Source organism: Rousettus aegyptiacus, unplaced genomic scaffold, assembly GCF_014176215.1.
Source record: "Rousettus aegyptiacus isolate mRouAeg1 unplaced genomic scaffold, mRouAeg1.p scaffold_m13_p_2, whole genome shotgun sequence".
NCBI lineage: Eukaryota > Metazoa > Chordata > Mammalia > Chiroptera > Pteropodidae > Rousettus > Rousettus aegyptiacus.
In genome coordinates, this window is record NW_023416295.1 from 148,264,087 (window position 1) to 148,290,479 (window position 26,393).

Sequence of the window (26,393 nt, forward strand, 5' to 3'; positions counted from 1 at the left end):
AGGGAAATAATAATCTGCTGACTATTTCCTTTGAGAAGACTTTTATGTCACATCTTCAGATAAAGGTCATATGTGTAAACATGTTTAAATGGATACAGACAGCTAAACACTCTCCTTCCATTTTAGCCTCTTTTCACTCACCTTTTATAACACAGACTGTACCCATGTGTACTTCTTTTTGTGTGTTTGTTTGGGAGTAAGATGAATTTTTATACATCTGCATTTTGAATGAAATCTAAGTCCTTTTAATACAGCATGAAAAAAAAGGAAGACTGACCAGTACCAATTTAGTTTTAGCCATTTTATATAGGAATCCAAAAGCATCAAATTTCCTTGTACCTTGGGAACAATATATATAGCATGGACAAAAGGTTATAGAGGAAAGAAAACGTAATTGATTCTGAAGAGCGTGAACATCTGCAAAGAATGAATTGTAAGTGAAAATGATCTCTGAGGGTCCTACTTATGATGAAATGGTTTCTGGTTACTCATGTCGGAGAAATGACCCTCTACCCTACACGCCCTCTCGAGGTCCAATCCACTGAGTAGAGCGAGACTGCAGATGCTTGAAACTAGCTTCTACAATTTGGAAACAAACAGAAACAGGTGTAGAAGACTTCATAACACTAAATTTGCCTAGTAGTGTTGAGCTTATGGCCTTGAGAGGAAAAGTCAGGAAAACTATAGTCCTGTCCAAATTCTGTCATTAAATGAAATGTGATTGTGGCCAAATTAATTTATCTCTCTGGGCTTCAAGTTCCTTAACTTTGAAATGGGAGGGTTTAACTAGATGACAGAAAAGGTCCTTTTATGATGTTGTCTATGATGCTAAGATTAACAGATCCTTTTTTTTTTTAACTTCAAGAAGTCTCGTGGGCCTCAGAATTTCCATTTTAGATGGAAAGAGCAAAAATTTTAACACAAGTGATATAAGAACATCAACATTTATTTAACATGATAAAAAAGAAATGAGATATGAACATTTGCATTTAAACAATAGTAAGTAGCCTTTAATACTTACATTACATGTGCTCATTGTATAATATATACACAATGAACATAATTACATTTGTACACAAACTAAGTACTGGATTTGAAAACCTGCTTATTGCTGTACACATCTATTCCAATGAAGTATAAGCCCAGTACTTCAAAATACCTACATTTTAAATTGTTTTTCAAGAAAAAGTAAGCGATAACATTTGTGTTTAAGCTGACAAGAGTGTGGCAGTAACTGCTGACATTGCAATCTGACTGAGAAATAATTATAGCAGAAAACGGGACATACTTCACTTAGCAATAATAAAATGGCATATTTTTAAATATATATATATATATAAAATTTTTACAAATCATGTGTGAAACAAAGCATTGCAGTAGCTGAAATGGGAACAAAGAGGAAAAAAAAGAAAAACAAGCTTCATTGGAAATAACTAAATTGATGTACTGAAAAGAAAAAATATAACTCCACCTAGACTTCAGAAACATCAAAATCTGGATATCAGCAACTATGTAAGCTCTGGCTGAGATCGCACAGGAAAAAGCACCTTTACTTATGTGCTCTGAAATCATAGCAGCAAGCTGGTGTCAGAATAATAACCTGGAGATTACAGAGTGTACGTATGAGCCATTAAAGCTGTTTTGGAATAAACATTTTCCAGAAGTGATAAAGTGATGCTCTGTGGCCAAAAGCATCAGAACTATGAATTTCATAGATTTAAAATATACTGTACAATATCTTCTCACATTGCTGAAGGTCATGTCCTTAGGTTTGAAAGGTTTCAACAGAAGTCAGTATAGCTGAAAAGTAAAGAGACGGAAATTTACTTTGACAACTGCAAGTTAATGACCGACCATTTCCTAAAGTAACTAAGGGTGACATTCTGTAACAAATACAACTGACAAGCATGGCCATGAAAATCCTAAAACATAATACAATTAAAAGACATTTTTCTCTTCATTTCCATAAGCTTAATTCACAAAGCAAAGAAACATAATACAATTAAACAGCAATTCAGAAGAAAAATGTACTCAAATTTGTGGTTAAATCTGAAAGATCAACAAGATGAGCAAAGATGTGCATAACTTCACTATAATATATAAGAATATATTAAGCTACCTACACAGTAGTGTCATTTGTAAAACTTTCCTAAGTTTTGTCAAAATTACTAGTTTAGAAAGATGACATACGAAAAATAGGAAGATATAAAATAAGTTTGAGTGTTATTACTAGGTTGTGGTGGCTGCAAGCCACAAGACTGGAAACTATCTGGCAATAACTATACCTAATTCTAGTATGCAATGCCACTGGCTCTTGGAATAAAAGTAAAACAGAACAAAATAACAACTTAAGGAATCTGGAAACGTACTCAAGTTTTAACTGAGAACATTCTTTATTATCGGAATGGTCTATGTACAATGAATCGTAACCTGTTTATTGAACTAAAAGATAAGGAGAGTGGCTTTTAATGTATATTTCTCTACTAAGATAGATAGAGGCCATTGATCAACTCTTTGCACAGGAATCAAATGAGCACAGTGTTTATTATTCCTACGTCTGCTGTTATTCTGTCACTAATGGCAAATGTCATTTCTGAACGTATTAAGTTAAAAGTTTAAATATATGAGTGACAGAGGCAAGACACAGGTAAGACTATAACAAATAGGTTGTTTGTAATTCCAAAAAGGATGTCAGTCCTGCATAGATACCCAACTGACAGCAAACAAAGCCCTCTTCTAGGCTCCAGGTTGACATAATCTTAAATAAGTTAAAATATGATAAGACAGTTAAACATAAATCCTTCTGGATGAACGGAAGGGCAGATTATAGCTGCTACAAAAAGGTATGGATGGAAGTAGATTTTAGAAAAAAAGCACTACTGAATAAATGTAGTCAGGTTAGTACTTGCACTTAATTTGAGAATCTAAAAATTAGAGAATGTGTTAGTAACAATACTCATAAAGTCTCTAGGTTTTTTCTCTGCTTTTAATCGTATAACAGAAATTGATGGTGGCCCTAAAGCACGAAACATTACTAGCTCTCGTAGATACTGTGAGAGAAAAAAGTGTGTCATATACAAAAGTGCAGGTAGAATTTTGCAATTGTATAAAATTTTAAAGTAAGATCATAGGATATTGTTCTCAGCTCTGAAACTGTGGTCTAAAGAACATTATTCAAGAAAGGCTTTTTCCTCCTCGTCCCAATCCATGGCTATTTTAGTAGCTGTCTCCCTGACTTAATATTATATTTAGAAGTAATTTGACAGATATTAAAGATTAAAATATTCCATCTATCTAGCCATACCATAAACATTTCTTTGTCCTTTAAAATAATTAGCAAACTCCCAAAGCGGTTGATATGTCACACTAACTATAAAAAACATTACTCAATCAACATGTAATGACTTAAACAGAATTCTCGGATCCGACTATGGAAAGGAACATTAAGTGGGAACACAGCTGCAAAACACTGTGAGGCTTGTCTTGGCACAGGCCGTACCCTCCAACTTTTGCTGTTTTTACAGATGATGAAATAAGAGACAGAGAAAATGCTGTCACGTAGCAAATCACTGGAAGGACGAATGTTGGAAATGTGAGTTACTGCTCATGGTTCAAATACATGGCCTACTTACTAGATCTGCCAACTATCCATAACCCGCAGTCCAAAATTAATCTGTTTTTATTCACTAAACCAACAAATGAATAAAATTCCAGTCAGAAATTCTATAGGTAAAGTGCAAATGCAAAGGGAAACATACTTCTGAGACTACACACACATGAAATGTGATCCTTCTGTGAGCTGCGGCTGAGTGGATGGAACCGGTGATGCCGAGGACTCAGGCGACGAGGACAGACTTTTCACTAAAACATACCAAGAAAATAGGCGAAGATAAAAATCTTTAAGACACATTTGGGGAAGGAGATCTAATGCTGTGACCCTGCACAATAAGAACATGTTTTGAGAAGGAATTAGTTGTATTTGGGTTGTTCTTTAGTAATCTGGGAACTCTTTGAAGACTGTTTAAGCATTCTTTTCCCTTGTATACCTTAAATTTATACAATGTTATATGTTAATTATACCTTAACAAAATTTGAAGAAAAATTCTTTTGTTTGTTGTTGCTGTTGTCGTTTTTGTATTGAAGTTAATTTTCAGGTGTCTTTCAGTGAATTACTCTTGTTGGGTCTCACTCTTAAAAGCCTTTTTAGTTCCATGCAACTAAACACTACAGATGTTGTGCTTTTGATATACCTACACACCACTTTGACTGAGGCCTGCCACAATAATTGAAAGTTGTCAGTGACAATTTAAAAAAAAAGTGAGAATTCCTGTGTATACCACCTTATAAAAGAGACAAAGGAAAAGACTGCTTAATATTGGTTATAAGGGGACATGATGATATAAATTTGCATGCTATATACATATGTATATACATATATACAGATATATATCTATATATGACGCAGACAATGCTCTACCTAAGAACAATCCTGAATAAATGACCATCATTGTAGTTATCCTTCTGAAAAATGATTGGGGAATGGGGTGGGATGGGAGGAAGGATTGCTAGGAATGATTTTTGAGAAACAAAGCTGATTAAATGCACTAGTAGTATGATCCCCCTATACCCATCCCTCACCAAAAATCCTAAAGAAAAATAAAGAAAAAAAGATACATGAAGAGTCAAAAAATAGCAAAGAATAACACAGAAAATTTTAATTTTTAACATGCTATAGATGACAATCTTATATTATTAGAGAAAACCCCAGATGTAGATTATAATCCATTACTATTATAGGAGTGAGAACAAACAAATGTGTTCTAACAGTTTAGATCCTCAGTCTTCCACAGTTCCCAAAGTGGTGGGTTCGTGAACACTGAGAATCCAGCCTCAGAGAAACGGGTAAATTTTCCAAGTAATGAAGGATATTCTTTTAGAAAAAATTTATGGTCTGTATTAAGATTAAAAGTAAAACCAAAAGCAAAAATGAATGAACTGATCCCAAGCCACAACAGCATCTGCGTGGATCTGGTTGGGTCGGCAGAGGGTCACCCTTTCCTCCTTTTCCCAGTTGTGTCCCTCCTGAAGGTGCTTGTGGGAAGGCGAAAGGTTAAATTGTAGTCAAAATACTTATGTGGCTTTCTTGCTAGAATCATTGCATGGGAAAAAAATTCAGAGGTTCAGAGGACGCACTAGTGAGAAATTTATGAAATGTGTAATATCTACCTGCCATTGTTTGGTTCCCTCTAGAAGCCTCAGGAGTTAGTTCAAAAGAAACGACACTTTCTTCCTGCTCATGAATACTGTCCTTTGTATCTTCTTCAGAGTGGCCTTCTGATTTATGATTTGTGATCTGTGTTTCATCTTGAGGGCTAATAGTGACATTTTAAAAATTATTAGAGAACGCTATTAATTTTTCTTCCAATTTACTATTATAAATAATTTTATAATAATTTAACCATATAGAAAAGATGCCATCATCTATATTTTACATCTACCATTCTGGTTGCAATTGATCTCTTCTTTTTCTTGCTTTCTTATGAAAATTACAAACATAAAAAATATTATGAAATTTTATAATATGAAACCTATACCCCAAGCTTCAAAAATTATCTACATTTTGCCAATCTTGTTTCATCTAAACCCCTAAATTATTTTTAAAGCAGATTCCAGATATATCATTTAATCTGTAATTACTTTAGTTTGTATCTACAACATCCACCAAATATCCAATCAGTGTTCAAATTTACCTGGTTGCCTCATAATATCATTTGTTATATTTGAATTGGGATCCAAAGTCTATACAGTATATTTGCCCGACAAGTGTCTTAAACTCTACTTTAATCTAAAACACCCCACCCCACATACCCCTATAAGTCTCTGTCACTTATCTGTGAAGAATCTGGTTTATCTGTCCTGCACAGTTTACCATATTCTAGATTTCGATGATTGTATCCCTCCAATCTTTAATAAACTGCTATGATTTTGAGGTTTGGTCAGATATAAGTTTTGGGGGAAGGAGGGCAAGTAATATTTAATTAGGTGGTGTCATGCACTATTGCATTAATTAACACGCTGCCACTTTCCATGATGTTAAAAATGATGAATGAGTTCTGGGGTTATCAGCTTGATCCATTCATTGAAAGTTCCCTGTTAGATTTTTTCACCTAACAGCTTTAGTGGCTACTGAGGGATATTATTCAAATCCATTATTTCCTTAGGGTTAGGAAAGCAGTAAGAGTCTAAGTTTCTCATTCATAATTGAGTGAAATTATTCTAAATAGGAAAATATTTCCTCACTAACTCTTTGGCTACTGTTTGGGAAAGGCAAAATAAATATTTGATTCTTTCCCTGTATGTACCAAGTTTTAGAATAATAAGTCAATTCCTTAACATCCCCCAAATTGGCCAACGAATTATTTTGTTGTTGTTGTTGGATCATTATGAATGCATAGTTTTAACAATTTGGATGTGTTACAATCTATGCCTATTAACAAAAATTCACAGATTTTTTTTTTATTAGCTATTGCCAAATATTTTTCAAATTCAATCGTGCTATTCATTGAAGAGATGAAGTCATTTCTAATAACATTAAATCATAGCATTTCTCTTTTCTAGCACTGGTAATTTTTTAAGGGAAGGTGAGACTGAAGATATACACTTAAGAAGGCTAGATAACAAACACAGCTAAAAAATAAATAGCAAATCACTGTAATTTCTTGAACACTTATCGGACAACTTAGACTTCAGATTAAAGTATATTATTATGCAGGCAATCCTGAGGTGCTTACTTTGCTACAGCTTATGTGCCTTTGGCATTTAAAAAAAGTATTTACTGAATACTTCACAGGTACTAACTAAGCACAGTGTTAGGTGCTATACATTATCTTCTTATTTAATCCTTAAAACACACTTGTGAGACAGATACTATCAATATCCCCATTTTTACAAGAGAGAAACCTGCAGTGTAACAAAGTTTTGTAACTTGCTTAAGACCTGCAATTCCAAAGTAGCTATACTGCGACTGAGATCCAGGACTTTTTGACTCCAAAGTTCACCCTTTTTAAGCAGTTACACAAATCTCTGAATGATTCTTTTGATTATTTGTTTTCTTAATGATTACCTGCATGGAACAGCCTCAGGCATTTTTTCTTTGTTTCTTTCTTTATCCATCACTTCCTCAGAATTTACTCCATTTGGCTCAGGTTTGAAATGTGTTTCATAAAAACCATTTTCAGTTTTTTTTAACTAAAGAATAAGAAGAAAAATTTTCTTTCAAAGCTTTCACGCCACATTTAATATTTATTAGACAATCTAAAATGATTCTCGAATAAAAGTTTATTAAAAAATCATACCCTGTCAAGTGTCTATGAAATATAAATTTTGATTCAAGTATACTAAAAATATTAACATTCTTCACTATTGAGATAAAAAATTATTTAGCCAAAGGGATGAAGCACACTGCTATTAGCTAGTTGTTTTGGGATGTAAGATTCTCTAATTGGGTTAACGGTAATTAATTCCAGCCTTGATTGGTCTTTTATTTAAAAAGTTTTTAATCAATCAAATTATCTAAAATTGATCATTTCACTTAGATCTTTGGCTTTCATGACAGAATGAAACATTACCACTTGATCTAATCTTCAAAAATCTACCCCTTTAGAATATCTGTCCTAAATAATCTCTCTACCTCTTTGCTGAAATCCGTATTTTGAGGTTCAGCTTCTTTTATTCGAACAATTTCTGCCACAGGAGTTTCATGGTTTGGCTTTACGTCATTTTCTCTAATGACAGGGTCTAGTTCCTTAATGTTGTCATCTTTCCTTCGAGTCTGTCCAAAAGATAGACAGCATTCTTAGATTCATACTATAATGCTATTTAGATGGCACCCGTTAATTTTGAAAAAAAAAAAAAAAAAAAAAAAAAAAAACTAGATCTTTACTGACAAGGAAGTTTGCCTATGAAAATCAACAGAGGATACACACACACGTGTATACACACACACACACACACTATATATATCAGTATATTTATATACATTAATTATATATTGTATATAGCATATTAACATGTGATACTATTTCATGCACTTTTTAAAATCCTCATCTATTTTAAATTGTTCATTTCATAATCTGTAGAATGTGAAGTAAATTCAACTGTTAATCAATGGAATCAACATTAGCAATGCCTGCTCTTGGTTAGATGAAAGGGAATTTCTGTGAAGACAAGGAAGTACTTTCAGTTGACTCATGTCTATTAATAGGGATAGACCAGAATGTAGCTACTGAAAAGGTCTGCTAGTTGGTTCTGCATGAATTGGGGTAACAATAATAAGAAATACAATGGTGTCACTTTATAAGGCTGAAGCTGAGATGTGATGAATAGAAGAACTTTTATTTAGAAGCTCTCTCCTGCTACAATTTAGGTCATGTTAAATTAGAACAGAGTAATACACATATTATTGGGAGGGGAATTAGGGACTATCTTGGTAGCCTGCAAGGCATTTTACATTTGCTAAAAGCACTTTTATCTTTTCAGTATTTCTGTGAAGTAGATAGGGAAGGATGAATCATTACCTGATTTACAGTAGAGGAGATTAAGTCCACAAAGGGGGAAAGGGGCAATTTTCATTTTCCTAAGCTGTCTTAGCTTACTTATTATTATAAAAGTTAAACAATATAAAATAACTATTCATCTAGTAGTTATCTGAAAACCCACAAAATATTTAACTATGATTCTAAAATTCAAGTGATTTTAGATTTTTCTCACAAGAATGATTAAATACAATTGATATACCTGGGTAATCCTGAATGGATTATCCTTTAAACTTGAAGGACTTTGTAAGGGTGACTGGTCTAAAGCACCAATAACATTTAATCCTTTTTTCTTTTCCCTTAAGCATGCTTGTTGATGTCTCCTTATTCTTTCCATTTGTTCTTCCACTGTCATCCTAGGTCGAGTACTTTCAGCTAGACAGAGCTGTTCCACTGCACTTCTTGGTCTCTCCTTTAAATTAAAGATAAATGTATAAACACAAAGACACTGAATAACTTCTGAAAGTATGTTGAAATAAAAAATGTCATAAAAATGCATTTCTTTTGTCTTCAGAATCATAAGTGGAGGTTTTGAATATCATTTAGATAACACCAGAAAGGCTATTTTATCCTTAACTGGTAACTGGTGATACATGGTCAATGATGGAAAGAGAAAGAGGGGAGGGAGGAGAGAGAGAAGAGAAACTAATGAGGGAATTAAAAAAAAAAAAATACACAAAGGTATGGTAGCTCTGGAATGATCCTACCCCATGGCTCTGAAATAGGAAATTGTATTAAAATTCAAATTAGGACAAAAAGGGAACACAGCTTCTAAATATCAGTGATCTATTTTAATGAAAATGTCATGTTTTTGAGTTACATATTTTCCATAAATCAGAGGGTTATATTTGAAAAAATTGTATACACAGCTCATTTTCATGGTTTATACTGAAGGTTAAAAAAAAAAGTCACATTAAACAACCAATTCTTATTTTCTCACTAAAAATGTAACACAATATTGGTATAAGATCCAAAATAAATAATTCCTTAATTAGTCATAAGAAAATTTTAGCTTCTTTTATATAATAGAACTTTTAACGATTAAATATATTCTAGGAGTTACAGATTATAGAATAGAATCCATATGTTTCTTTGTGTTCTCTGGTATGAACTGTGTAAGTTTTTTTGCAGCTCAAAATTCTAAGACTATTTAGTACAAAGAGAGGTAAGTACCCTAAAGAGTTAAGATTAGACTGGTTTAGAGCCAGTTTGAATTAAATGGATCTCAGATGAAAGTGAGAAATACAGGATTTATTTCCCAAACCCAATTCACTCTTCCTGGAGTAACCACACGTTTGGCAAACTCCAAGTCTACCATAGCTGAAGGGCCATGCAAATTCAGGCTAGCTTGGGAATCCATTAATGTGGGTAAGCACAGGACACGTCTATCACTCTCATTAAGGGCAATCTTCGAAATGTCAAGAGATGTAATGCAAGGAAGCTATTGTGGCAGCCTGATCCTGCCTGGCCACATCCTGCTTGAACAAGTTAGTTCCTGACTGTGCCCCCTCATCCCCTCCCTGACTGACATGGCAGTTCGAAAACCTGCTTAAATGATTAAGCCGGTTTCCTTATAGTTTGGCAGCCAATCAATGTTCGCCTTATCTGTAACTGTGTAAGAATGCAGAAGTACAAGATTGCATAAAACTGTCCTCCATATTACAATTGGAACTTAGCTTTTGGATAAGAATCTGCTGAGCTGGTGCCAGTATCAATAAATGCTGCTTCCTGTTTACAGCCTCCGTGTCCTGTCTCTCTGTTCAAGAATCCCACAACACTATCTGAGAATAGGTTCCACAAAGTGTAGATGAAGCCCCGCGCGGTCAAGGCTGATCGAAGGAAACCTAAATTATGTATTAAGTGGGTCTGTTCTCTGAGGTGCTAATTCCCTGAATATAATTTTTTAAAAAGATAACAAGTTTTTCATAGAGAATGTAATTTTTTTTGATAAAACACTAAAAATGGAAACATATACAAAAAATAAATAAATAGGTTTGAGAGTCCTTCTAGAAATGCATACCGTTCTTGAATCCATTATCTTCTTAGTTTTCCTTAAGGTTACATATGAGGCTATTGTTGAAGATTCGGGTGTTGGTGATTTTGTTCTTGGAGGGACTACTCCAACAGGAAAGTGGGAACCTAGAAATTAAAAGAGCAATAAGTTTGAGAGACCATCTCTCACACAACATTGCTTCTTTTGACATATTCGATTTCTGAGACTTTAAAATGCAAATGCAAATTTCTTCTTTAAAAAGAGCAAAGGAAAATGAAGTACCTTCGATTAGGCATTCCACCTGAGCCAGACAATGATACTACCAGACAAATTTAGGGTTAGATTTAGAAATAAAGGTCTACAGATTAACAGATGATGTTAAAAAATTAATTATAAAATTTAACATACTTAATAGATCATATATCCCCACCACAACCCTGTAAAGAAAAGAAGGTAAATGTACTGGGTTAACATGTAAACTGAACTTATTCAGTTTAGACACAGAGTTAAAATATATCCCAAATGCTGACCTTTAACTGAAGTTTCCATTTCTGAAACAGGTTCTGTTTTTTCTTCTCCATTAGATTCATCAACTTCTGCCACTGTTGTTAACTCTGGTTCACTCTTGTAGAGTCTATAATCTGGACCCTTGAAAGGAAGATATGTAATTACAAAAAAAAAAAAATTGCTAAAAGTTTCTTTTAAAATGTTTACCTCTAAAGACTCAAATCAAGCTCCAAAAATTAAAAGCCTCAGTCAGCTAACTTGGGGATAATACAATTACGATATATGTTACAACTAAGGTAGAAAAAAAAGCATTTGAAGTATTTTAAACCAGTAAATGCTTTGGTTTCAAAATTAAGGTTATTCCTCTTAGGGACAAAGTCATTAGGATATTTTTCTCATAGTATAACTGAGGTCTAAAAATAATTATATAATATTAACTCAGCCCCATTCCTTTTAACCCTATTCTCCCTTGCTTATTACATTTTACATTATCTGTTTTGCCCCAAACTATTATTTCCAGTTTTCATGAGTATGTCTCTTTGGCAAAGATCATATTCTCTAAGTTTTCCTAGAATGAACTGATCACATCCCAACCTATTATCATTCCTAGAACTATCTTACTTTTTCTTGCTTCTTTCTGATCTAAAGATTTCATTTTGCCTCTGATATCCTGAAATGGTATACTTAAAATACTTAAAAACCATTTAATGATAACATTTATGGAAAATATGAAATTATGAAAGATTATTAAAATTGTGAAAATATTAAAAAGTGAGAATGGTAAAACCAAAACAGGAAAAACAAAATGATAACATGATTAACAAAAAGCGCTGGCTAAAAGTGATGTTATAATAAAAGCAAGTCTGAATGTAAAATAAATTCACTTTCAAAAATGAGAGGGCACGTATGATTGACTATTCTGTGGCTATTACAGCCACTTACACAGTGAGATCCATTTCTTGTATATCCTTGAACTTGATGAATCTTCTTTTCTTCAGGCAGATGGACTGGGCCCCTGCTATAACAGAGCAAGGAGCTGCTATCACTGGGCAGAGGGGGGATTATGGGAGGCTGCTCTGTAAAGTCATAGGACCGAGGAAGTGGAGGACGAGGTGGGACTACTTCCTCTTCCTAAAGATTGTAGAATAGTCACCTTATTTAGATAAGCATATTGAATTAAGGATATCTAAATTCTTTGCAATGGTAAGTTAACCTTAAATTAGCTTTAACATAAAGGGACACTGCCAAGCCAAAAGTCTCATATTGAAAAGTAAAACTAAAAATGTTTAATGGCCAATAACTGGGTTTTAAGTAAGGTTGTATCTAACATTTTTTGCAGCACACAGGTTAGCTTTACTCTGAAGCTCAACATCAAAATAGACGTATGAAACTACTGTATTCCATTTTAAGAATAGGAGAAAAAAATTAATTTGAAACTCTTACTGGCGATTTTTTATTTTTTTTCAATTTTTAGGGGGAAAAACATTTTTTTTTGATTGGATTTTATATAAAATTCAAGACCACAAATGCTTTCAATTAGATTGACAGTATCTCTTTGCAGTTGTAACTTCTTTATGGTATGCATGATACACAACCAACTTAATTATCCCACAAATTTTTACCAAATATAAAAAACAATAATATTCAAATAATTTACATTAGAAAAAGCATGACAATGTTAATGTTCTAACACAGATTAAAAAAGAATTCAAATTTTTAAATTTTTTTTTGTATTAAGAAAAGGGAAAAAAAAAATCACATTTGTTAGAAGTACCAAATTACTGAACCAGTAAAATCGCAAGATTAAAACAATAACTTAAATATAGTTAGAAAACATTTTGTTATGAGTAGAGAAGACAACTCTAATTCATGTTTTAAATATTTAAAACAATTTATCGTTGGAAAAACAATCCAAACTTACCTCATTTTTGGACTTAACTGTTGAGAAAGACTTTGATACTGCCATACCTATTAAAAAAATAAAACACAACTTATACTAAATATATCTTTCTAAATCTACAGAAAAAAAGGAATAATTTAATTTCACTTATTTTAAATAAAGTTTTCAGTTTTTAATCCCTCATTTATTGTTTTCAGAATCTGAACCCAATTACATTAAAAAATATAAATTAAAATAACTACTTTAAGTAAGAGTATAGGGAAATGGGTTTTGTCAAACATTTATCGGTGTGAGTACATTTTGATGTAGTCTTTTAGGAGGACAACTTGACTGTGTCTATCAAAATGCAAAACATGTGTTCATTTCCCACTTCTTGGAATCCATTAAGTACTACCATGTGTGTTTAGTTACATATACAATAATATTCATTATAGAATGGCTATGACAGGGAAAACAAAACAAAACAAACCCAAACAAGTCCCCAAACCTGTAAATATGTTCATCAACACAGAGTGGATAAATAAATTATAGTTCATCTATACAATGAATTCTTAAAACAGCTATCACTGTATTATAGTTAAGGGGAATAAAGACAAAATGGTTGAAAATAGGTATACTATGATTCCATTTTTTGTTTTAGGGGGAAAAATCTCCTAAAACCAAAACTCTATATGTATGCTTATAACTATAATACATATAAAACCATGATTTATTTTTGAGTGAAGTTGGCATAACTTTTGCTTTTTACTTTATTAAACTTGTGTACCAATTCAATGCTAAAAAGAAGAGTACCTGTTTTCTGATGTCAAAAATCCATTAAAATACTAAAAGTAACCCAATTTTGTGTGTCATTCCATTTTAGATATAATATTATGGTCAATTACTGCAGAATAAAATTTAAAAAGTTGCCTTACCTGTTTCTGTAGTGCCTCTTTGCTGTTTGTGCTTACTCAATCCTTCCATGACATCTTGAATTCTCCAGAGTTCTTTCTGAATTTGTGCACGCTGAATTCCTGCTGATTCAGTCTATTAGTAAAAATAGACCACAAATAGGAAAAACAGTCACTAAAGTTATAAATTCCACTAATTATATATTTAAAAACCCAGAATTGCAGTGGATTAAGTTTTGAAAATATTTAATATATTCTCAAAATTTCTGAACTTCAGTGGCAATGATAAAAGATAAAACAGAGAGAAAAAAATAATTTTTCAGCCTCGGGTGTACTATTTCACATCTTCTCAATAAGCTTTGCCTTGTGTTATTTAAAATGCCAGGAAGGAATACTGAACAGAAGGGACAAAAAATAGAAAACCAAAACAAAAAGAAAACAGAACAAAATACAAACTTACAAAACCCAAATTAAAAAAAAATCTTTTAGGGGGGAAAAAAGAAACGGAAAGTATACTAATTTCCAAGTTCTAGAACATAAAGAGACATGCCAAAAAAAGAAAAGAAAAAGACAAAATATATTTAGAAGAGTTTTGACTCACAGAGTTAAATATATTTGCAGGACTAATTTTCAATTTTGGAATCTAAATTTATCATTGCCATTTTTATTTTATTCTAAGTTATATCCATTTTCTTACTTCTAATATCCCATTTCATGCACTCAAGCTAAATACTCTAACTGAAACCAAAATAAGACCATATCAGTTTTCAGTAAGATTGTAATAGAACTTCTATGACTCTGATACTTAGATATCAACAAATATAATTTTTAGGAATGTAAATTTATAAAAAAAAAAATAGGCAACAAAGTATAAAGTCATCACATTAGCTAGAAAAAAATCTTTTTCATTGACTATCGGTTTCTGACAACTACATGTAGATATTAGAATACGATCAGTATTTTATTAGCAGGACAAAAGCACTCTGAGAAGTAGAAATATCTTTTCAAAGTCTATACACATAAGGTCTATGCACCAACGCTGCCTCAAAAAGGCACTGCACGACCTTAGGTATTCACTTTTCTGAGCCATAGGATGAAAGTATCAAAGTAAATGGAAATACTAACACACACCCAACATGACAACAGCCCAGAGAGGTGAACACTGATAAAAGACTTACAGGGAGAGAATATCAACTATAAAAATCGGACACTTGTATATTCTATATAGACTATGTATTACTCCTGCAGTAATTAAAAATCTCATTTTTGTTCTATCTTGCCTTTCTCTAGTTAATAGTGACTTTAAACAATATTCAAACACTTGTTAGCAATGTTTTACTTTTTTATGAATTAAAACTACCTATGTTCTTTGTCCATTTTGCTAATGTACTGTTTCTCTAAAAAAACCTAAAAAAAAATTCTTTGCAAATCTAGATAATAACTCATTGAATTTTAGTGTTCAAGATAATTCTTCCCGGTATATCATCTTTTAAGATTGTCTATGTTGTCTTCATTGTTCACTTATATAACAAACTATATATTTTATGTGCTTGATACTTTTCTAAGTGCTTCAAAAATATCAACACATTTAATCATTACAATAAGCCAGTAGTGGCTGGTACTATTATTTTCAATATACGGCTGTGTAAACTGAGGCACAGTGTTGTTACATAACTGGTCTGAGGTCACACATGCAATGCTACTTCTTACAGAGTGTGCCTTCAAGTTATTTATTTATTTTTTTTAAAAAATTCAACTTCTTGTGGTCTTAATATATCTGAATTATTTTGTTAATTTTTTTCAGAAAGTTCTGGTAATTTGGTTGAAATAGAACTGAGCTTATATGAAGACTTTTCATTGTGATAGTGTTAAATTGGGCCATTGATGAACACGGTATATGATTATACTTTCCCTTTTATTCAAGTCTTCTCTTATGTCACGATGAATATTTTTTGTTAGGTTAAATCAGGGTTGGTAGAGTGCTCTGGCCTGAAAACTAAGAATGGATTTTTACATTTTTAAGGTGTTATACAAAGGCCAATAGCACCTGAGATTCCGTGACAGAGTGTATGTATATACTTGCACCATCTAAAATATTCGATATCTTTGTACAGAAAATAAGTGGTCATAAAAAATATCAATATCTGCTTTTTACAGAAAGTTTGCTGAGCCTTTGTTTACATCTTATAGTTTTCTTTCTATTGTATCTTAGTTTGACTTTAGTCATGACGATATGTTAACACTTAAATTTAGATAATTAAAATGAAATACAATAAAAAATTCAGTTCCTCAGTTACACCAGCAACATTTTTAAGTGCATTAGTGCCTTCTATATTGGACAACACAGCCAGAGGACAGTTGGTTTTCTATGAGACAACTTTATTAGCTTTTTATATGTTGTATTAATTTGTTTATTGAGTCCACTGGGCTTCTAATGCAAATGATCAAATTTACATAGGGCCACAGCATGAAGTAACTTTACAAATTTCCTTAAACATATTATCTCCATTTTTCACAGCAACACTTTAAGATAAGAAAACACTGGAAATTGATCTCGGATCTGCCTGTTTACAAAACTGGATTCTTTATTCTAATAATATATCCATTAAGATAATAGACTAAATATAATATAATAAAGAGGCATTTAATATAGCATGAATTAAAATACATTTTGAAAACGATAAAATATACATATTTGGAAAATCCATATAATTCAATACCTCAGTACCAAGTGACATATAGTTAGCTAAGAGCACAGAACACTACGGGGCTCATACCATGTATCCAACAGAATAAAGAGCTTTTAAACAATGAGAGATGGGCTACTTTGTGAAGCAATAGGTTTCTTATTATTTAAAGGATTCAAAACCAGGTCTTATATAGCCAATAATATAAAACTGTTAAGGGCATACATGAATCTAACAAGGTTGGTTGTACAGCACCAGTCAAAACCCGTTTAAACAATGTGAAATTACACTTTAGTACCTGAACTTCACCAAGGCGATCTAGTTGCTCTTGCATCTGGTTCCTGGTAATGGTTACATCATATTCTAACTTATCATATTCTCTCCATGCTCGTTCCAGTTCCTAAAATCAAAAAGCTTTACTTACTTTTATTGAGAAAATGTACTTTTATGCCATTATCACCTCAATTATTATGTGGTTTATATTGAGCAAAATAAAAACTTCTCTAATTCGTTTTCCTTTATTGTTTGAAGCATTTTCTTGTATGCCCCGATAAAAATTTCTCCATGAATAAAAACACTAAATAGGTTGCATTTTAGCATGTGGGATTTTCAATAACACCAGAAGCCTGACATGGCTTTACTTAGGTAAATTTACAGTAATGTAATAAACCTAATTCAGCTAACTAGTCAGTGAATCTTGCTCATTGAGAGTCAATACAGACTACCCACTTATACTTTTCTGTTGAGAAAACACATCATCTCTGAAACCCTACACTCAGAATTTTTTCATACTTACCCTTTAACCACCTGTTATCTATTGAACAAGTGCGCAAAAATATATTGTCATTATATTTTGCTTCAGGAATGCTATTCTGCTGGGGTATAGGTACTTTTCTATGGGCTGTACTTACTCTTCAGACTATTTTAGAGAGTGGTATGAAGTCAATAAATTGATAAACTAAGGGCAGAGACTATATTTGATTACTATTTCATCACCAGTATTTTTTGTGGTGCTGGCACATGTAACACAACCAACAAGTATTTACTGAATTCTTTTGTAAAATGAATTAGCAACTCTTATATAACAACCTCCCATGACCAGGAATTTCTTGCCTTCCATTGCTCTGAACAAGCTCCATGGGGAAATGTCAGTTTAACAACAGCAATAGTCTGGGGATAAGGAAAGAGGGTAGTAGTGCAGAAGAAAGGTTACTTAAAATCATTAGCACAAACAAACAAACAGACAGCAATACCTCAAAAGTTCTTAGAGGTTCTCTTTTAATGAGTTGTTGTTATTTTTTAAAATGCCTATAGCACCTGGTCTTCCCAGGTGGTCTCCCATCCAAGTACTAACCAGGCCCGACCTTGCTTAGCTTTTGAAATCAGACAAGATAGGACACGTTCAGGGTGGCATGGCCGTAGACTAAACAGTTATTTTATTTTGTATATTCTGCAACTAGTTTAAAATCACTTTTAAAAACTTATGCAATGAAAAAATTGCTCAAGGTACATAATTTAAAAAATTAAAGTGTTAAAATTTTGCCACTTGGTATAACTGCTTTTAAAATTTAAGATTCTCCTCAAGATTTACAATGAATTATATTTTTAAAAAAGCAGAGATAAACTACTGGAGGTTTTTAAAAATCGTCTCTGTATTATATAGATAGTTTAAAGAGTCTATTGAGGAGATTTCACAATTAATTAAATTTTGAAAAAGCAAAGTGATAAAGCGTTATGATCTTTATCTCATTTATATTGTGTAAATAGTAGAATCCTTACTTGGATTCAGCAAAGTGTGTTTACTTGGATAATTAAGGATATTAATCTCCTTTAGTAAAAATTGTTTCTATCCATCTTCTAACCTGTGTACATCACAAAAACTGCAAATTTAGATTGTGGCCTTTGAAGGCTTCAGGTAGGGTAAAATGAGGATAACAAGACCCAATGGCAGCCTAGCAATTAAGGAAGATAGCACTGCCAAACTAACACCTAACCTCTCGTAGAAAAGCCAGAGTTAAGGTGGGCCCAAAGGATCTATCTGTAGAGGCATCTAAATATAAGAACATTTTCAGATGGTGGGAATCTTTGTTTTTCTTACAGAAACATAGGAGAAACAGAGATTGAGAGCAAGAGATTACTTCACCAATATTTTAGGGGTGAAGAATCAATACACTTTTTATTTTCCCAGCCTGGAAAGTCCTGCCATCGCACTGGGTCATTTGTCCTAAGTCTCACTAATCCTGCTGGGCCACCCCATTTCTGCCTTTACTTCTCTGCTCCTCAAACATGATTATGGGTAGGCAGAACACAAGTCAACATAGGATGGCAAGAAAAGGGGCAGGACTGGCATAACATCAGTTTCCTCTCAACGCTTGGATGAGTATTTCATTAAAGAATTTAGTGGATTATACAAGTACAATATTAAAATCATTGTGGAGAGTTTATGCCATAAGTAAAAACAATGAATTCTTGCAATCTGCAACCACATGGATGAACCTCACAACATTAAAAGAAACCAAAGAGTATATGATTACATTTTCATAAAAGTCAAAAACAGGCAAAGCTAATATATAGTTTTAAGTCAGGTAGTGGTGTTTTTGGGAGAAGGCAGTCACTTGGAGGGGAGCCTCTGGCATGCTCGTAAAATTCAGTGTCTTGATATGAATGTCAGCCACATCTGTGTACTTAATCTGTGTACTCTCCTCCAGAGCATGTTATACTCTAACAAAGGTTAAAAAAATATGTGAGATCATTATAGGAATGACAGGAAACTTTTAAAAAAATGAGTCTATATTTACGACATGGAACAAAGAAATTTTAATAGTGGTTACATCTCTACGCTCTGTCCTGAGACAAGACTTGGCCACTGTGGGGGAAAACAGACAAACTTCGAAATAGGTATGCAACATTCAGATGCAGTGAAATCTCACAGTACCGAAAAGATCAGTGAGGATTTTAATACCTAACTACAGAGTTATAACAGTTAAGAAAGGATTAGAACTAATGATTCATTTCCAAATTTTTAATGTAATAATAACTTTCCTTTTTCTTATCCAGAATCAATGGCAATTTATAACTCACAGCCCAGAAGGAATAGTTATACACTATACTTAAATAAGTAAATAATTATTACTATATTATGTTTAGAGCTAATAGAGACTGGTTTACTTCTGGTTTGCCTCTTGATTAGTGTTTGAATCTTAATTTAAGATATGGTAATTGACAGATTTTCAGTTTCAAAATGGAGAAGGGGCAACAGTACAGATGTAGTATGATTTTTTATTAATTTAAGATAAACTTCAAACAACTCTTTTCAGTTTTAAATATTACAGATTAATGTTCACTACTAAATCTTGGAGAGTTAAAAAGCACTGTAATATTTAAGTTTACTATTATATTTTGAGAAGTAGGCATACACAAAAATGTTAATATTTTGGCTACTACCATCCAACCATAACAGTTCTGTCAGCTAGGTATTAGAAGCAGTTGATTTTTGAGATGAATCAAAAATAAGGTTAATCTGATTTCATTGTTACCTTCAGGATATAGAGATTTTTCTGGCACAGGTTTTGAAAATGGGCTTACTTACTTAAATCGTTTTTCAAAAAGGGTATTTGTCTTTTCTGATTTTATGCTTGTCTTATATAACTACATACCAAATAAAAATCACTATTTATGAAGCACATTACATACCTAACTTTATTAACTAATAATGATTATACTGGCTTTTCTAAACCTAAAAAAATTTTTAAGAGTAACCAAATCCAAACCGTATAAAGTTAGGATCAACTAAATCAGCCATGGCTATAGAGTTACCCATGTTTTAGATTTCCAGTTTATGGTAACCATTACAGTAATTCTACTTTTTGGCTATATATATTTTAAAATTTTTGGCTACTTATGATCTTTAACTTGTATTTTTAGTTTCTTCTGTTATCTCTTTGAAACAAAACTATATTCCATCTCCTGAAATTATCAACCGAATTCGACAGTTATCGATACGTGGCCAATCTGGTTTTCATCTATAGCACCCATGTTCTATCTCTGTGGCATTATTTTAAGCAAACACCAAGCATCATTATCATTTCATTTATAAATACATCAATATGTGTTTCTAAAGAAACCAAAATGAAAAATAAGAGAAATTATTTTTTTATTCATCAATACGTAATCTTTTAAGAAATATTTTTAATTGTGACAACACTTTCCCCCCATTCATTTGCTACTTATTTGTAGAGGAGAATGGGTCACTTGTTTTGTATGATTTCTGTTACTCTAGATTTTGCTAACTAAATTCCTATGGTATTGCATCATCTTCTGTTGCCTGTATTTCCTATAAACCTGTAGTTAGATATGGAGGCTTGTTGAGATTCAGATTTGATTTTTTTAGGGGTAAAAATATCTCTTAAGTGTTGTTGGGTACTTCCTATTGCAGAGCATCAGGAGGAATATCACATCTGGTTGCCTCTTTTTGGGAAGATGTAATTTTGTAAGCATGAAATAACTAGGGTATTCAAAAACCACTTTAAAATTTTCCAAAGCATATTCCATGATAATTCATGGATGCTGACAGATCTACTGTAAAAAATTATACTTTGTTGTAACCATGATTCTCGGTAGTTCTTTAAACACATCAAGGGGTTATTATGTGGATAAGTGCATGTAAAGCACTTATAATGAAACCCTACACCCAATAACTGCTCCAGAAATATTCATGATTATTACTGTTATTTCATATTGGTATTATTTTTCATGGCTATTATGGATAAATGCAGAAGCCATCTACTAGCATGATTCAGGATGATTGGGAGCCTTTATACCTGCTTTCTAGTGGTTGAAATTCCAATTTTAGATTTTTAGTAATATATATTTGATTCCAAGAAAGTACACGTGACCACATGGTGAAATGGACTATAAAGTACAGAAGCCCTAGAACTAAGTCCTTGATTTAGGTGTTGACTCTGTTTGTTATTCGTTATGTCACCCTGGCAAGTTATTTAACCTCCATGAATCTCGGTTTCTTCATCTGTACAGGAGAGGTAATAAAAATGAAAATAAAATGGAGATAATAATTACATTTATTTTGCACAGCATTTTCTTAAGGATTAAACCAGACAATATATGTGAAAAACACAGATATACAAATATATTTTTCTGCTATTATTGGATGAGTTATAAATTCTCATCTACAATATGTGTATATCTGCTTCATCTGTCTTCTTGAGTTGTTGGGAAGAATAAAAGCACTTGTGGAGCTGAAAAAAACATAAGAATATATCCCTTACATTTAGAGATAAGGCCTAATGTAAATTCCCCCAAAAGAGGAAACTATAACAGACGTTTATGGAGCTCCACCCCACACTGCCTTTGCCCACCTGATTTCAAGGACCTATGGTAGAGCTCCACGCATGCCAAGTGTCTCATGATAAGCTCGCTAATGCAGTTTGGAAGTATGGATGAATGAAGGACCCAGGGGCAACCTCAATGAATGAGTAATAGATACTCCAGCCTCCCAGACTTTCGGTGGGAAATTCTGAAGCAATCTGCTATTTTCTCAGAGTCCACAGTGGGATCAAACTCCTGTTGCCCACAGTGGTAACCAAAGTCAGTAGTGAAACTTTTACTGGCCTTTCTCCCTCCTTGTCTCACTCTACACCCTCCCTTACTTCTGCTTCCTGGAATCATCTCCCAAATAAACCTTCGGAACCCAGTTTCTCATCTCAAGCTCTACTTTGAGAACCCAAACTAAGACAGGGACCCACTGAAAATTTCAAGGGGTAACTGATTGCTAATCTGCCTTACTAATCAGGCTTAAAACAACGCAGAGGCACGGAGAGAACACAAAGGCACTATGTGCTTAAAACGTGTGTGTTGGGTGGCTCTTTATGAAGAGGAGATATAGTTTCAAGAATTACGTAAAACATAAAAGGAAGACTGCTTTACCTTGTGTCAATCTAGTTTTATGTACCTTAGTGGCCAACCAGATGCAAAAATGTTTTCTAAAATAAAAGCTTTGATGTATGGATGCCTTAACGTTATACCCCTTATGTTATCGAATCTTTTATACCTCAGAATTTGGATTTGAACCAAGGCCCTGCATCAACTGTGAAAGAATCAGAGGATTCCTTTGAGATTCTGCTGGTACAAATGTTAATTCAAATTTAAATGTAATCAGCAACAACTGAGTGCCCGCTGTATGCCCAGTGTGATGTTATGTATTGCTTGTAGCCTTAAGATGCAAATATAAATAAGTTTACGTAACGGCACAAATAACATAGCTTGTATTCTATGTAGTAAGACATGTCTTAGAAGAACATATTGAGGGTTTGTAATGATCACTAAATAATGCTGAAGACAAGGAAAAAAAAACACAGAAAAGTGATTATATAGAATACCAACTAGAAAATGGGATACTCGAAAATGATTAATTTCTATTAAAACATTTCTAGTAAACATCCATCAAAAAGCTGGAGTTAACCTTGGGATGGAGTAAATTCTAAGCCTACAAATGAGATTTAAGTTATTAAACCCAATGAACATTTTACAACCCTAGAATTTCTAAAACAGACACCAATCATAAAATAGTTTCCAACTAAATTTTGATTTGACCCAGGTTGTCACAGGGCTACTGAGTTTTTCATTAGGTTGGCACCGACAGCTTAATGCCATTTTCACTTTTTAATTTCATATTCCTAATCCCCTAAACCAGCCAGCCAGCCAGCCAGCCAGCCAGCCAACCAGTCAGTTCTACTTCCTGATTCTCCAGAAACGTTTCCTATACTGTCATCTCTGTGCTGTGTTTCAAGCCATTTTGTCTTGTATGGACCATCTCTTATGTCCTCTTTCTTCCTATTCAAATCCCACATATCACTAATTAACTGACTACTTCTTTGTAAACAGCAGTTCAGATGCATATATTTTCTTTATGACTACATTATAAAAATCCATGTAGATCTAAGACTTCAGGACTATGGTTAGATCTGCATCATTCAGTTCAATCATTCATCAAATTTTTAGTGCACATCCTGTAGTACTAAACGCTAGAGCTAAAAAGATGAACAAGATCTGGTTGTGATTTCTAGGAGATGACAAAAGGATATTAAATATTGTTAAAAACTTATAAACATTACAATGTAATTAAGGGACTAAATGAGGTCATTTTAAACCAAGAAAAGGGATATTTAAACATAAGGTATTTAAGAATCACAAAATCTAAGTTTTGATTTATCTAAAACTATCACATATTCCTTTAAAAATAGCTTATGTTTGGAGTGTTATTTTAGTGCTCAGAACTGAAGCCATGTTGAGATTCCGGTATACTGCCAGCTTGAAAAGAACTCTCTTACTTAAGCTATAGACTTTCTTAAAAGGTAGCTGCTCCCTAAAGAGCCCATTGAAGGTACAGGCGAGGGTGTGTGAGCAGCTTTCTTTAACAGGTGGCTTTTGCAGGGATTTCTCTTTCAAAAGGCTGTTGGGCAGGTGTTCTTACTATGTTTAGAGATGACTACATCATAGGACCTAAAGCAGACTGTTCAAATTTATAAAACACTTAATTTATAAACTCTGAGTAAGACTTTTAGACTTGGTAATCCCAAGATACCTTTCATAAAGTGACATAACTATGGTTTAAAAGGTTCTGCTAATCATATTTCTTATTCGAACCTATCATCTATACTTAGATCACACTGCAGCTATGAAATGGAATGTTGATGGCTTCTTAAAAGCATTTCACAGGTACCATTTATGAAGTGGTTGGTTAAGTGAATCTAACTACCACCTTCCCCAAATTATTCTAATTCCCCTAAAATCCACAAAATATTTTCTCAGTGTGATAAATTATAACATATCTTAAGAATTTTTCATGACACATAAACAAGAGTATTTATTTCTTTTATAAAACTATTTCACAAAAAACAAAATGCCTAGAGAAACAGATCATCCTTTATTTTTGATATTGTTAATAGCAAATTAATTTCTTGTTATAATAGAGAACAATCTTAAAAACAGTCCAATTAAATACAAATATAAATTAAATAGAAAGAAGAAAAAGAGAACTGCATATTTCAGTGATTCTTACTATGAACAAAATATGTACTCACCGCAGTGGCTCGAGAGAGCTCTCGACATGTACTAAGCAGTCCATTTTGTAAATCATCCCTCTGTAACACCACGGTCTGAATGGCTGCTGGGTTATCTGCGTTCATTTCTATCTCTTGGCTGGCTGACAGCAAAGCTTGCTCAAGCGTATACTATTACAATAAAAAATAATTACATTTAATGTTCTGCATCATCAAATTAATTCTCTTTTACTTTAGTTATCAGTGTCTTGATAATAATCATATAAAGTAACATCAATTGTAGATATTAAACATAATTGTCCTACTTTCTCCTTGTGGAGCTGCTGAAGTTTCTCTTCTAGAGCATGCACCACTTTATCTTGCTCACATAGACGGCTTAACTTGGCCTAGGTGATAAGAGAAGATGTCTTTTATTAGCAATTTATTATTTTTCCTGTAATTGAAGGTAGGCAGTCATCATCCCTGTAACTGGAGGTGGTTAAAACAAGAAAACACATTTAGAATACCTAATTAGGTCAATCTTTACTTCATTGAGTAATATAAAAGTTTAAATAGATCTTATAAGGACGGAATGCTTAAAAAACATGCATGTAAAATGAAAAACCATTTCAATCATACTATTTAACCTACCTAATTCAAAAAATTCTTAGCAGTCTCATATGCTTTTAACAAATCATTTCAATGTGGTTAAGATTTTTTCCCCCTATGAAAAGCTGAATAGGTTAAATGATATATGTAGCACTTAATTAAAATACCAACTGGATTCTATTTTACATTTTTTTAAATTATGTTTTTAGAAAAGAGTATAAACAAAAGATTGCTTCTAATTGTAATACAAATAAAAATATTGCTAGTGGAGAAAAATCACTTTCAATAATTTTACTCTTGGTACTACCCCAAGTTTTAAATTATGACAATATAATAGAGGACTCTAACAAAATTTCAATACAATAAACCAGTTCTCCACATATCTGAAAATAAAAGCCCTGGACAAATCATAAATATGTTCCAAGCTTTATTTACTGCGTAACAAGAAAGCAAGAAACATGACATTTCACTTTCTTTGTCTTTTTATCTATTAAAGTAACGACCTTATCTTTGTTAGACAATGAAACTCAAGCTACATCAAATGGAATACAGTAGTCCCCCCTTATCTGTGGGGCAAATTGCTCCAAGATGCCCAATGGATGCCTGAAACCACAGACAGCACCAAACCCAATATATACTGTTTTTAATTATACATACATACATACACTTTGTGGTATCTCTTTGGCATACCCAAATTACCTGCATTAGTACTCTTGCTCTTTGGGGCCATTAGTAAATAAAATAAGGGTTACTGTGATACCCTGATAATCGATCTCATAACCTAGATGGCTACTAAGTGAACAATAGGCAGGAAGCACCCACAGTGTGATTGACATCCCAGGTGGGATAGAGCGGGAAGGCATGAAATTTCATCATGATACTCAGATCAGCATGGAATTTAAAACTTATGAATTGTTTATTTCTGGAATTTTCCATTTTCCATTGAACATTTTTGGACAGGAGCCGACTGTGAGTAACTGAAACTGTAGAAAGCGAAACCATGTATAAGGGGGGACTAGTGCACACTGAAATAACAAAGAGGAACAAATGGAATAAAACCAGGGGAAATGAGGTAAGGATGACATATAAATAAGTAAAACTGTGTAGTAAGTCAGCAATCTAAAATAGGATTTAAAAACTAAATTTAATTTTAAAA

The 26,393-nt window shown here is 32.9% G+C and overlaps 1 protein-coding gene and 1 pseudogene across 12 annotated transcripts in view; both read right to left on the reverse strand.

The window, feature by feature from the left end:
• Positions 1-286: 286 nt before the first annotated feature.
• Positions 287-26,393, reverse strand: part of PLEKHA5 (pleckstrin homology domain containing A5) — a 191,124-nt gene continuing 165,017 nt past the window's right edge. For 6 of the 12 annotated variants that reach the window (XM_016140437.2, XM_036236917.1, XM_016140438.2 and 3 more), the window contains 14 exons: positions 24,955-25,035; positions 24,671-24,820; positions 16,870-16,971; positions 13,909-14,020; positions 13,016-13,062; positions 12,037-12,225; positions 11,118-11,235; positions 10,615-10,733; positions 8,797-9,006; positions 7,691-7,831; positions 7,124-7,248; positions 5,227-5,372; positions 3,759-3,861; positions 287-1,800 (listed from right to left, as the gene is read on the reverse strand). In XM_016140437.2, the coding sequence (XP_015995923.2) occupies positions 3,767-3,861; positions 5,227-5,372; positions 7,124-7,248; positions 7,691-7,831; positions 8,797-9,006; positions 10,615-10,733; positions 11,118-11,235; positions 12,037-12,225; positions 13,016-13,062; positions 13,909-14,020; positions 16,870-16,971; positions 24,671-24,820; positions 24,955-25,035 (1,635 nt within the window). In that variant the 3' untranslated portion in view covers positions 287-1,800; positions 3,759-3,766. The remainder of the gene's footprint in view (positions 1,801-3,758; positions 3,862-5,226; positions 5,373-7,123; positions 7,249-7,690; positions 7,832-8,796; positions 9,007-10,614; positions 10,734-11,117; positions 11,236-12,036; positions 12,226-13,015; positions 13,063-13,908; positions 14,021-16,869; positions 16,972-24,670; positions 24,821-24,954; positions 25,036-26,393) is intronic. The other 6 variants (XM_036236919.1, XM_036236918.1, XM_016140446.2 and 3 more) reach the window with 1 other exon arrangement.
• LOC118614036 lies at positions 17,877-17,995 on the reverse strand (annotated as a pseudogene).